This window comes from Globicephala melas, chromosome 2, assembly GCF_963455315.2.
Source record: "Globicephala melas chromosome 2, mGloMel1.2, whole genome shotgun sequence".
NCBI classification, from domain to species: domain Eukaryota; kingdom Metazoa; phylum Chordata; class Mammalia; order Artiodactyla; family Delphinidae; genus Globicephala; species Globicephala melas.
In genome coordinates this window covers 69,278,309-69,291,872 of record NC_083315.2, presented here as the reverse complement: position 1 = coordinate 69,291,872, position 13,564 = coordinate 69,278,309, and the positions used below count along the sequence as shown (strand labels likewise).

Sequence of the window (13,564 nt, the reverse complement as noted above, 5' to 3'; positions counted from 1 at the left end):
TGGCTTCTCTTGTTGCAGAGCATGACTTCTCGTTGCAGAGCATGGCCTCCAGGTGCACGAGCTTCAGTAGTTGTGGCACGCGGGCTCAGTTGTTGTGGCTCACAGGCTGTAAGCGCAGGCTCAGTAGTTGTGGCGCACAGGCTTAGTTGCTCCGCGGCATGTGCGATCCTCCTGGACCAGGGCTCGAACCCGTGTCTCCTGCACTAGCAGGCAGATTCTTAACCACTGTGCCACCAGGGAAGCCCTATTTTTATTTTTTATTTATTTTTTAAATATCTATTTATTTGTTTATTTGGTTGTGCTGGGTCTTAGTTGTGGCACGTGGGCTCCTTAGTTGTGACATGTGAACTCTTAGTTGCAGCATGCATGTGGGATCTAGTTCCCTGACCAGGGATCGAACCCTGGCCCCCTGCATTGGGAGCGCGGAGTCTTAACCACTGTGCCACCAGGAAAGTCCCCAAATAGGGGTTTTATGACTACCTATTATAGAAAAGATTTCACCCTTGAGCGGTTAGGTTAGTTAGATGATCTTGAAGGTTTTTCCACACTATGATGTGATTTTATAATTTTGTCTTGCACATGCTCTCTAGGAACCCAAGTAGCTTTGCTGCCTAAGGTGCTTTGTTTAGACAGAATGACCTCTCATTGGAATCACCCATTGTTTCCTGTCAAATCTGTAGGTCTTATGTGGAAGTTATAAAGAATCAGTTGATATTCTGTGACCTAATATTATAGAACACAAAGTCACCTAGGAGACAGTTGGGCATTGAAGCATATCTAAGCAGATGGCCATTTCCCACTTGGTTCAGTAGTGCTAAGGTGTCCATAATCAGGAGTTAACTCAGACTGTACAACACCCTTCATACCACTTCGAAGTTTTATCTCTATACCTTTAGCTTAAGTAGCAAAGACAAGGAAGACTTCTGTAGGAAAGGATGGCTTCTGGTTAATTAAGGGACCCATTTTAAAATTTCTTTTAGATAAGCCATGTTTAATTTCTGAACTACTAAATTACAATTTCAGAGAAGTCTTATACTTAGCAATTTGAGAACAAATAGGCACTAGAGGAGTGATTCCCCCTCTGCCCACAAGGGTAAGGATCAATTTTATTAGTAGTTAATGACCATCATTCTTTTGTCCGTTTTAGAAACAATTAACTGAGTGCTTTATTCTCCCATATTTTTAAAATACTCATTACTCAATTGCTGAAGTTTATTAATACCTAACTTATGAACATCCCTTACTTAAAAAATCCTTAGTCTGGATCTTAGGAGCTGTCTTATCTACTCCACTCTTGCTAATAATTTTCCCTGCCTTTGTGTCTCTTTTTCCTTCACTGTCTTTCCAAACTGTGTGGCAGACACTGTTGTTTGCCTACTGAACAGGCAGCCTCCCTCAACTTCCTTGCTACCAGAATCCCAGTTTTGTATAGGAATCAGATGGCATATGCTTCTGGAGAAGCTGAGCACTTACCCAATCCCAGAACATGAAACTTGACTAATTCTCAAAATATAGCACTCAGACCCCTAAGTATCTCTCATACCTTTTCAGAGGTCCTGCCACGTCAAAACTATTTTCATAATAATACTAAGACATTACTTGCCTTTTTCACTCTGTTGACATTTGCACTGATGGTGCAAAAGCAATGGTAGGTAAAATGGCTGACATCTTGGCAGGAGTCAAATCAGTGGCTCCAAATTGTACTAGTAATAACATTCTTAACTGCTGTGCCCTCACAGTAAAAAGTAAACATTTTTATATAGCTAGTTTCACTTTAAAATATCTTTAATAAAGCAGTAACAATTATTAGCTTATTAAATCTTGACCTTTGAGTACATGTCATTTTATATTCTATGTAGCAAAATGGGAAGTACATATAAAGCACTTCTTCTGCATCCTGTTTGTCTCTAGGAACAGCGCTTGTGCAACTGAGTCCCAAGCTGAACTAGCCAGTTTTTCATGAAATGCCATTTTTACTTGAGAGAACAACTAACAAATTATAGTTATTCAGACTTGGGTATTTAGCAGACATTTTCTTGAAAATGAATGAAATAAGCCTGAGACAGGCTGGGACCAGGGACCCTTTGCTGCAGTGCTTGCACCTGTCTCCTCCAGCAACAAAATACCAAGAAACTATATGGGACTAAAAATAGCTTCGTGCATGCCCAGTTGGGGCAAATTATGGACAACAAGATACAAAAAGACCAAAAACTCAACTGCCACTTCTGAAGAGCCAAGAGCAAAAAAACAGGGTACCAGGAGCAAAAGCAAGATATTGTGCATGCCCCCTGCACACACCACCACCAAAGTGGTGGACAAACCACCTAAACTACCCCTCTGGCCCAACCCCCGGACCCACCCCTACCATTACCCCATATAAAGAACCAGCTCGCCCTGCCTCAGTGAGCAAGCCAGGGAACTTGCTACTTGTTTTTGCTCTCTCCTGCTGCAGCAGGAGCCCCAGTGAAGCCTTGCCTGAATTCCTTGTCTTGCATCTTATCAATTTCTACTGATTAGAGAAGGCCAAGAACCCTGGTTGGTAACAAGCCTATTATTCCAAGGACAACAACTGACAGTTATTTGTTGTTAATGATAAAATTTGAGCTTTCAAACTAACATTACAATTTTGGAAAATTTGTATCTACCCCCCTATGAGTTTGACACCTTACCAGTATTTTAAAGACTTTCCTGATAAGCTCAGAGACAATATTAACAAATAACACTTTTCAATATTAATGGACTATGTCAACATTTGAAAGAGCTGTCTAACTCAGTGAACCAGTATTTTCCAAATGACTAATGCATGATGTTAAAAAAAAAAAAATCATGCACTTAAAGAAACATTCCAAGTGCAAGCTAGACCAATGGATTGTAATCTAACAGAGTACAAAAAGTTTCAGATTCCACATTGTCAATAACCTTTAAGAACTATCACTCATTGGGACTTCCCTGGTGGTCTAGTGGCTAAGACTCCGTGCTTCCCAGTGCAGGGGCCCTGGGTTCAATCCCTGGTCAGGGAACTAGATCCCACATCCCGCAACTAAAAGATCCTGTGTGCCACAACTAAAAGATCCCACATGCTACAACGAAGATCCCACGTGCCACAACTAAGACCCCATGCAGCCAAGTAAATAAAATAAATATTAAAAAATAAAAAGAACTATTACTCTTTGCATTTTGGGGTCACATCAAAGGAGAATACCCACAATTATCTGAAAACGACATACAAATCTGTGTGAGACCAGCTTTCTTTCTTTTTTTTTCTTTTCTTTAAAATAAATTTATTTATTTTTTGGCTGCGTTGGGTCTTCGTTATCAATGTTATCACATGTCTAGTCTGGGTATCTACCATATAGTCAGGATACAGTTCAATCACTGCAGGGATCCCTGTGTTGCCCTTTCCTCTCTACACCCACCTTCCTTCCTCCTCCCACCAAGTGTCTCGTGTCACTTCAAAATTGTTAGCTGTTAGTTGTTTTAAATTAATTAGTACATACTAAAATCTTTCAGTTTTAATTCTGACACAGTAAATATCAACAAATATAGCCTACATAAATAAAAGCTGTGTAAGGTTCTCAATTTTTAAATCTGTAAAGGTTTCCCAAGACCTGGAAGGTGAAGAACAGCTGGCTTAAAGCAGGGAGAATCATTCCCATTTCTCCTTCCCAAGCTGCTGCAGAGCAAGATGTGGTTTGTGATGTCACAATTACAATGCTTGTGTTTTCTCATAGGACCATCAATATAAATGATGATTAGGTTCTTAAGTACAGTTAGTCATCCATGTTGGAGGATACGTTGAGACTTTTCTTTTGACATCTGTGATTCTGAATGATTCAGAGAAAGGCTTTAGCTTTCGGTTGTGTTTACTTTCCTTAAGGGGAAAGAGGATGGAGTAGAGAAGACACGTTCCAGCCGTGATGTTTTTAGGAAATGAGTATGTAAAAGGAGGTAAGAAGCGTGTTCAGGAGAGGAAGTAGTTGCAGCCAAACAGAATTTTTCTCAAATTCTTTATTCTTGAGAGCTAATTCTAGTGCTTCCTTTGGAAGCATGTAGGAATGGGAGGAGGGATCATCAACCTTGCGTGAAAAAAAATGTAGTCAGTTTCAGAGGTAGGTAGTACTTAGGTCCCTATGGTTACTCATCAGCTACAAAGTTAATAGTTTTGCTGAAGGAAAATGTGGTGCATTTCAAGCAGGCAGGAGACTGTAGAGTGAGAAGATTTGGAAGAGCAAAAGAGATGCTTCATTCAGCAAAAACCTTTGCACAGTATTGGACACTGCCATGTGATTTGTGTTATGCATTGATTTTGCTTATGAGATTTTTTCCTTTGTTCAATTTCCAGCATAATTTACTCAGTGCCACACATTGGGAGTTTTAGACAGGCTTGAATATTAGGATCGTTTGATCTGCCATCTCCTTCTCTTTACCAGAAGAGTCTTTAGGGTCTGAGCCTGAGACTCTATAGGGATCATCTCGGAGAACTCCCTATGGCTAATCTGTAGCCTTTAAATTATGTGTTCACTGCACTTGCATTTTCTAGTACACACTGGAACAGCCTTCACTGCTGACCTTGACCAAGTGATGATTGGTTAAAATTGAATGCTAAAGTAAGTCTTCTTTGAATAATAGAATATGTAGCTTTTAAGAACTGTTTGATGTTTGGCTGTGGTGCCAGCTACCACATCTTTCTTTTTCTCTTTTACCTCCTTGTCTTCTACTACAAAATGTCTGGGAAATTAACCAGAGTTACAACCAAATTCTTCTTCAAAGCAGCCCAAGTGAAATCTGGAAGCTCAGGAAACCGGCAAGCCTCGTTTTCCCCCTCTCCCCTCCTCTCCCCTCTCCTTCTTTCCTTCCTCCCTCCCTCCCTCCCTTCCTTCCTTTTTTCTTGGAGAGGCACTTGGAAAGGTACTTAGTGTTTGAAAAGGGACTGATTTCCTCCTTCACTAGTAGTTAAATGTTAAGCTCTTTGGGGATTTACTCGGAATATTCTGTTGCTTTCTGACAAGAGCTTCATGGAGAGGAAGAATTCAGATTCCTGCCTCCATCTTCAGTTATTCCATGATTTCCACCCTCCAGCCTCTCATAATAAAGATATTTCAGAATAAGCAAAAATAATCCTAAATTATTAAACAAGAATACAGTGAACTTATTTTGTCTCAAGTTGCCAATCGACAGAAGGCAGTTCAAACAACTGAGGGTTTTAGCCCCTGTGTTTTAATTTGAGAGAAATATAAATAACACAATAAACTGATAAATGGGATTTTTTAAATTACCTTTTTTTTTAATAACCCACAATAAAAACTTTGTGAGCAAATCAAGTTTACTATAATACATCAGGGTGAGTACTTATATGTTGTCCATCAATCAAGATCGTATATTACTGTTAGTGTTGCTGATGCCGAGTCACTATAAAATCTTGAAGGATCTCTGGAATTATTGAAGAAAGAGAACTTCTTATTAATATAGTATTTAGTATATTTAATGACATTCTACTTTCTGCACAGTCTTTCCTGATAAATGTGAACATTCATCTAACCATGATCCCCAGTAATCTTTCACTCTTGAATAAAAGGGAGTTTCTTAGAGCTACTGTAGTTATCAGTCGAACCAGCTCCTTTTCTGCCTTTTGACTGTGAAGGTAAAGATATCAGACTCATATTTGTGAAGGGGAGAGTCTGTCCCAAATATTTCTTTGCTACATTTTCTACCCCTAAAATTATGTTGCCACCTTGAAATTTTTTCCCTCCATTAGTGCCTCTCAAGTGTGGGAGTGCTATTAGACTAATATCTAAAGGTGAATTGAAAAGAAGTATCATTAAAAAAATAAAGGACATGAAATATTGGGAAACTTCAGAGATCTCCATCTTTAAATTCTCTGTCTCTTTTCAGGTTTTGTTTTGTTTTGTTGTTTACCTTCCCATGTCAGTGAAGCCCCAGGAGCCATGGTGGCACTTCTTAGCATTTCAGAATCTGAGAATTGGCCCAGCTTTTTTCATTGTCATAGTTGTTAAGGTATTTAATGACCTTAACTTTTCATATTTCTATTCCTTATTTTCCCTGCTGGCATCAGTCTCTTGACAATCCCTGCTCTTATATCCTAGGCATACAGGAAACATGGCAAAACGAGTCCTTTTTTTATTTTTATCCTCTCCTGGAGAGTGTTAAATGAAGCTATGTTTGTTCCGATGAATAGTAGAATTTGAAATCCCACAAAGCCACCTAGGTTATTAGATGAATATCACAGAGCTGTTTATTATGCACTATGGCTTAATGTAGATTATAAATGTGACCAAACAGTAATTAGCAGAGCTAGATCTGTAATTAAACATTATTGTGCTGCTCCTTAGATTTCTTTTGCAAAGTAGAAGGAAACTGAACAGTAGTTCCACATCCATAGGTGGATTTCCTCACTTCTCCTCACCCTCAGAAATCTCGTTTAATCAGATAGTTAAATAAAGTCATCCTCACACAAACAGAGATCCTGAACTCTACTTAGTAACTTAACTCTGATCAGTAAGTGTGGTTTGATGCATACACACATTAATCAGCTCCTCGTGTGTATTAGTTCTGTTATTCTTAGTGATCAGTTCAGCTAAGTTTCTTCTCTTCAGATGTTTTCCCGCGGGGTTTAATTTGGCAAGCTGCTTGAATGCAACAGTAGTGTTTTGTACTTATATCTTAGACGTTGTTTTCTGGGTCTGCTAGTATAGAATTGGGAGCTTAGCTTTGTCTAGATGTTAGTAGCTTATCTTTTCCCTGGCCTCCCAGCAGCACTGAATAACCTAACAGGAAATGAAACCACTTACAGAAAAGAGCTGTCTTTGATGGCAGAGTGTGTAGGTGACTCCCTGAGGACTTACCGCCTTCTCTGATTAGGATTGCTGCCTCAACCATGGGACAGGTTGGCAATAGGACTTGCTCAAGCGAGGCAATCAGAAAGTTCACAGGAGTGACCTAAAAGGTTCAGGCCAATTTCTTTGTCCAAGAAAGAGGACTTGGCAGGAATTTCTCTTGCTAGTAGAAGAAAGGTATAGAAAAGAGAACAAACTCTTAAGCAAAGGAAATGCACATACTAACTGTGAAGTTGCTTCTGTCTTAGTTCTTCCCCAAGAGAAAGAACCAAGAAACAGAGGTGAGGCTAAGAGTAAAGATGGTCTGTATACTCTGTCTCTGATTTCCCCTTTCTAGTAACTCTCACATGTAAAATCTCCAGGAAACTTCCTTTCCAAAGAGTTAATGAACCACCTTCTTATAATTCCTGAGAGGGCTTAATGATAGAGCCAGAGTCCAGCACTACACAGGAGTAGTAGGAAATCCAGTTCATTTTTTCTGTTGTTTTCGCCTTCATATCTGTGCTTAGAAATTTTAAAGGGTTTTTCAGGCATCTACCACATCCCAAGAAGTTTGCCAAATTGGATTATAAATGCCTGATTTTCAAGAGTACAAAAGACCAAAAATGCCTTTTGGCATTTGCCATTATGCAGAAGATTCATTAGACAGGCTTCCACTTCCATTTTATGAAAAGGGTGGAGTTAGGGAAGTACAGGGTGGATGTGTGTAACAACAAACAGATAAGGATAAGGTTTTGGCAGCTTTTCAGGGACCAGAATTGATCAGAATCAGTGTTCTAGCATTCTGTGAACTCTGATAGTGACGGTCTGCAAATACCATCACTTGACTTGTAAGCCAAGAAGTCAGAGAGCTCCCTGAAGAGAATGGATGCAGTAGCCAGATCTCAGCTTCCAGGGTAGTGTTCGAGGCCAGGAAGGTGTAGGGGTGTGTGTGTGTGTGTGCGCGTGCACGTGCGCACGTGCATATATGTGTTTAAAAGGAGGGAGATGGATTATAGATAGAGTGGTGGTCATGCAGTAAACTATTTCAGAACCAGAGTTCTGTTGTAGAGCTGTCCAGCAGCTTGGATTATGGGTGCGTGTGTGCCTTGCTTTCAGTGTGGGTCTGTTGAAGGAGTACGTTCAACCTGGTCTTTCACAAGGGAAGGAGGGTCCCAATCCTTGACTCTTATTTTCTAGGTCTTCTGATTGGTATCATACTTAATCTTTAGGGAAGATCAGTCAGTTTGTGTATTGAGTGCCTTTGCATATTCCAGACACTGTTTAGTTAGGGTGTAGGCAGTATTGACTCAGAGTTGGTACTTTGTCAACCTGATAAATGCTAGGGTTTAAAGAATTAAGGGATTATTGCTTTTTATTACAATTTTTCTTTTAACTCTAGATGCGTTGCTTTCTTCTTGGCGTCTAAGTAATTGCATTCTTGTGGGAGGGTCTGGTTTTTTGAGGTAGATTGCTGGTTCTTGTGTTTGACGATAGACTGCTATAGATTGGTTTCTGGATAGTAACAGTACCTCCTGTTTCTTACATGTACACTTGATGTCAGAGTCACACTCCGAAAGGCCATTCTCATTAACCAATTGCTGTTATAATCTCTGTGGGTTAGAAACCCCCGAGAGGTTGCTCCCAGCCCTCCTGTAACTTTTAAGTAGATTTCCTTCTACCCAAAGATGGATTAAAGCTCTAGTCTTCCTGAAGTGGCATTCCTAGGATCTGGATATTTCTCCCTTTCTTTAATCCCACCTGTATTCTTGGATTTTATACCTGATTAATGTATTATTTGTTGAATGATAGATGGGAGGGAAGCAAAGTGGTAGCAATAGAACATGCCTCAGAAGCTGAGCCTTTTCTTTCTCATCAATCTGTGTGCTCCCTTGCTGTTGAAGTCTGGCCCTGATTCTCTTTCACTAGAGATTTTTAAATGAGACAAGTTTTTTAATACACTTTTAGCCAAGCACAGTTTATGAGGAGGGTTGTTAATAAGAAATAGAGCTTCTCCTAGTCCAGGGTGCACTCATCTAAACCACTTAGATTTGTAATGGTGTCATGAGCTAGAACTTGGAAGTGAGGACCAAAGTCTTACATTTAAAGCCCTCTGCACTCTGGCAGGAAAGGATGTAGGACTAGATTAAATACAGAGAAGTTATTTCCTATAAATATCCTCCTTGTAACTCAGCTACTACTTTCTCTTCCCCCACAGATGGAGTCCCCTGTCTCCACACCAGCAGTGCTGCCACTGCACCTTTTGGTGCCAGTGGTCAATAATGACATCGCATCCCCCTGTGAGCAGATCATGGTTCGTACCCGATCAGTTGGGGTCAACACATGTGATGTGGCTCTGGCCACAGAGCCCGAGTGCCTGGGCCCCTGCGAACCTGGGACAAGCGTCAACCTTGAGGGCATCGTGTGGCAGGAAACAGAAGATGGTAAGTGCTATGTGTGGCTTTTCCATCCCTTCTCAACCTGCTTCTGTCAACAGGGGGCTTATTGTTATAAATAATACCTAGTATTTATTAGGAGTCTCAAATGACCATAGTTTGCTGGTGATACCTACCCAGAGGATTACAGCAAACTTGTCTGTAAAATTGCCTAGCTTCTAGAGATTGCCAGTTTTTTAAATCAATTATCTCCCCTTCATAGCTATTCAATGGTGTCGGCCCTGGTACTTAAGCAGTCATTTGATAGGTGCTGGCCATGCGGTAATTCAAACTGTGTCTATACTCTCCATTTCCCTTTCATTTTATATGGGAGAATATGAATATAAATGAACTTTTGGGTCAGGCTTGAAGAGAAAAATTAATAAAAGGGCAGCCGTGGGAGTCAAGGAAATGGAAAACAGTCACCCCTAAGTTGACTTAGTGTTGGCTCATTGGATTTGCAACTCTTGCCTTTTTTAGCACCTGGAAGTGCAGCCAGCTCCTTCCCACTGGTTGCCTCGTTGCCCAGCCACCCACGCCACTTTACGCATCTGTCACTTAGTACAGATTTTATAGGCCTAGGCAACAGGGAACTGTTTACATGGTCTTGTTTTCAGGCATCCACTCAGCAGTTGGCTCACTGTAGGGCGCTGCTGCCCAAGGCTACCATCCAGACTTCTTGTATGTTCTACTTGCCCCTGAGAACAGAATCTCTTCTGCTTTGAAAGTTTGTAAACCTGAAAAATTAGGGGTGCAAAGGGACTTAACCAGGTATTTCAGATCCCTTGGTACCATCCGCGGCAATTTGATTTCAGTATACCTTCTTTTTATAAAGAATCCAAGTCCTTGTGAAAGAATGTGTGGTTAGAGAGGCTGGCCCTCAGAGTCGCATCATGTCTCTGCATTAGTAACCAGGCTTTCAAAGCATCCCCACTCTGAGGAGTTTAGAGGCCCAGAGGAGCACAGCTAATTATCTCTGATGATCATAAGCAATCTTATCAGCCTGCCTGTGGAAATTCAGGCATTTCATTCTAGTCATTTCAATAAAAACCAGTCTGCCTCTCTGAATATTTTGCTGTGATCCAGTATTTATTTTAGGTTTTCCATGCAGTAGGTGCTGATGTGATACAGGGTGATACAGGTTAAGAACTCTGTGTTCTTGGCTCTCTCGTTGTTAGCAATATAGTAAAGTTTCAGCCTTCAGAATAACGTTGCTGATAAGGTTTTATTGTGTGCCTGAGACCATAATGCAAAAAGAAAAAGAAAATAATCCTATTGTGTTAGAAACTGATGCAGAGGCAGTGAAGAGACAGGTTGACCTAGAGGTTGACTCTGTATGTGTGTATGCAATATACAATCTGGAAATCACAAGTGGCTGTCTCTGATTTTAAAAATGTCATCTGCCTATGGCCAAATATCTAAACAGCCAGAGTCTGTTGGAATGACAAACATATCCAGATCACAGCTCTGTGCCACCAAGCAAACTTCAGGGCCTCTTGCTTCAATATATTGAAGATAGAAAACATCAATTTTCTGCCAATTTACTGTATTCTTCCCATCTTTATGGTAGTGACTCTCTCCAAGGGCAGTATGCTTTTTATGTATGTGAACCTGATAAAAACTCTGAGAGTGAGGCTAATAACCCTTTCACTCTCCTGAGAACAATGGTTACCTTTTTATCTGAGGATTCCTGTTCTCCCTCCCTGCCAGGGGGATGTTAGCACAGATTTTTCTTTTTTTTTTTTTTTTTTTTAATCGTTTGCTCTGAAAGACTCTCTGGTTGTCACTGGCGGCCTATCACCAAGTTCCCCTGTTACACACTTTCAATGCACCGTGTACTTTATTTCACAGCACTTACCACAATTTGCAATTGTGTATATAATTGTATTTTTCTGTTAATGTCTATCTCTTCCACTGTTCCAAAAGTTCTATGAGCTCAGAGACTGTGTTTTGCTCACCATTATATCCCCAGTACTTAATGGTTGGCATCTATAGTAGGCCCTCACAAATATTTATTTGAATGAATGGATGCTTACACCATCTCATTGTCATTTCTGGATCTATGTTAATATATATCTAATAGATACTATAAAATCAGATACTTTCCAGAATTCTATACCTTCTCTGAAACTCAGAATAAATATTACTTTCACCAAGTTTAAGATCACTCTAACTTATTTAAACCTGTAAGATGTTAGTCCTCTACGTTTAATACCATATTTTCTCCCACTTATCATGTTGTATTTCAGGGCTTATTACCTCTCTTTTCTTTTTCTTTCATCCCAAGGGAAAGAGAACTGTTCTGCAGTGATATATACTCTGCTTTCTGGCAGTCCCAGAGGGCCTTCACCTGAACTGTCTGTGGGCAAAGGTCTGAATTAGGATCAGAACTGGTTCACATTCCTTTTCATCTTTAAAGAGAGATTTCCTGCAAAGATCATCCTCTGCAGATCTATAAGATCTAGTGTACTGAGTCAATTTTCAAGTTAATGATAAGAACTATATACAGATACTTTTTTAAAAAATCCTTCCAGCTTTCTAGGTTTTTTTGTCTGCTACCCCAACTTTTTATACTTTCTTGTCTCTTTGCCTGGCAAACTACTGTCTTCAAACTGAAAAACCCTTACGGCTTAGAGAGAAGCTATGAATGCTTGGCCTCTCAGGGGAATGGAGGATCCTGCGGTTCCTATAGAACTGAGACACCTTGCTGAGAACAGGTGTAGGGGTCATGACCTCAATTCTTCCTGATTTCTGTGCTTACCTGTCCTGCGTTGTTGCTTTCTTTCCTATCTCTCACTGTAAACCTTGCCTTGGAGGCATTTTGAAAGTCCTGCAGATCCCATCTCCTTTTTAGGCTGTTTGTGATTCAGCCAGCACTACAAAGATCCTCCTTAACTAGGCTCAACCTTAGGACTATTAAGAAGACCCAAGTATAACCTGGAGTGTCTTCCTTGGCTTTTTTAAGACGTATTCTTATTATGCAGAGGTCTGATTCCCCTGATTTCACTTTGTCCCACCTCACTTCAAATCAAAATAACAGGTTCCAAGTCTATTTCTGGTTCACAGATCTTACCTTAACCCATGGTCCTGGAAACACATACTTTTGTTGAGGCAAAATTGCTTACTGGCTTCCACGGCATTTTAAAGAAAGGCAAAGCTGACTTATTAGATAAGAATTCCAGGAAATGCTACAGGTTCTCCTTTCTAGACTACAGCACTAAGTCGAAGGCCATCACTAGTGATATATTTTACTTCAGCAAATGTGCTTTCTAGACAGAATTTGTGGTATAGTGGAAAGAGCCCTAGAGTGAAAATCAGGAGACCTCTATATCTCTGCCACTATTGTTGTGTGACCTTGGGCAAATTCCTTAACTTTTTTGGACTGTAGTTACCTCATCTCTTAAGTATAGTTGAACTAGATGACCAATAAGGACATATCCAGCTTTTAAGTTAATAGAATCTATGGCTTAAATCTTGGAGTCAGCGTGGATCCAATACTAGTTGACTATGGCATCTTGAAAATGAATCGTTTCAGAGCTTCCCTGGTGGTGCAGTGGTTAAGAATCCGCCTGCCAGTGCAGGCGACACGGGTTCGAGCCCTGGTCCGGGAAGATCCCACATGCCGTGGAGCAACTAAGCCCGTGCACCACAACTACTGAGCCCATGTGCCACAGCTACTGAAGCCTGCATCTCTGCTACCCAACCAGATGCAACCCAGAGCAGTTCTACTTTTGGGTGATTTATATGTTAAACTCCTTTGTAAAACTATATTTGAAGAGGATTCTGCTGTTAAAAAAAAAAAAGCTTTGATAATCATTTATCTAGGTTCACCATCCCACTCCATGTAGAAATCCCTCTTACAACATCTCTAAAATTCTTCTTCTCTGGTCTTCTTTACCAAAATATTAGAAAGACAGGAGTTGTAGTGCTATAAGACCACATTTTTGAAGCTGAAATGAGTGCAACTACGTTGTATTCCAGAGGGTATGAAAAGCTCTGTGATAAGCTTGGCCTTATCCTCCACAGCTGAATTATAGCTTAATGATTTGGTGAGGAGGAGAAAGTTTTCAGTTTTTGCACTTGGTAAAGGTTTTGTCATATATGTGCACAAAAAAACATGGAAAGGCTATGCGTCCCCATCTCCACATCAGGGTATACATTTTTAGTCCAACAACTAGGAGTGTCTGCAGCTGTTTGAGATGAATTGTTTTAAGGAATAATAGTGCCCTAAAGCCATAGTAGTACAGAACAAATATCTCTGAACTAGAGTCTGGAGAGTTGAATTCCAGAACAGAT

General features: G+C 40.3%; 1 protein-coding gene across 7 annotated transcripts in view; it reads left to right on the top strand.

Moving 5' to 3' along the window:
• Window positions 1–13,564, top strand: part of ZNF609 (zinc finger protein 609) — a 234,542-nt gene that overhangs the window by 161,800 nt on the left and 59,178 nt on the right. For all 7 annotated transcript variants that reach the window (XM_060294140.2, XM_060294138.2, XM_060294137.2 and 4 more), the window contains one exon: window positions 9,052–9,277. In XM_060294140.2, the coding sequence (XP_060150123.1) occupies window positions 9,052–9,277 (226 nt within the window). The remainder of the gene's footprint in view (window positions 1–9,051; window positions 9,278–13,564) is intronic.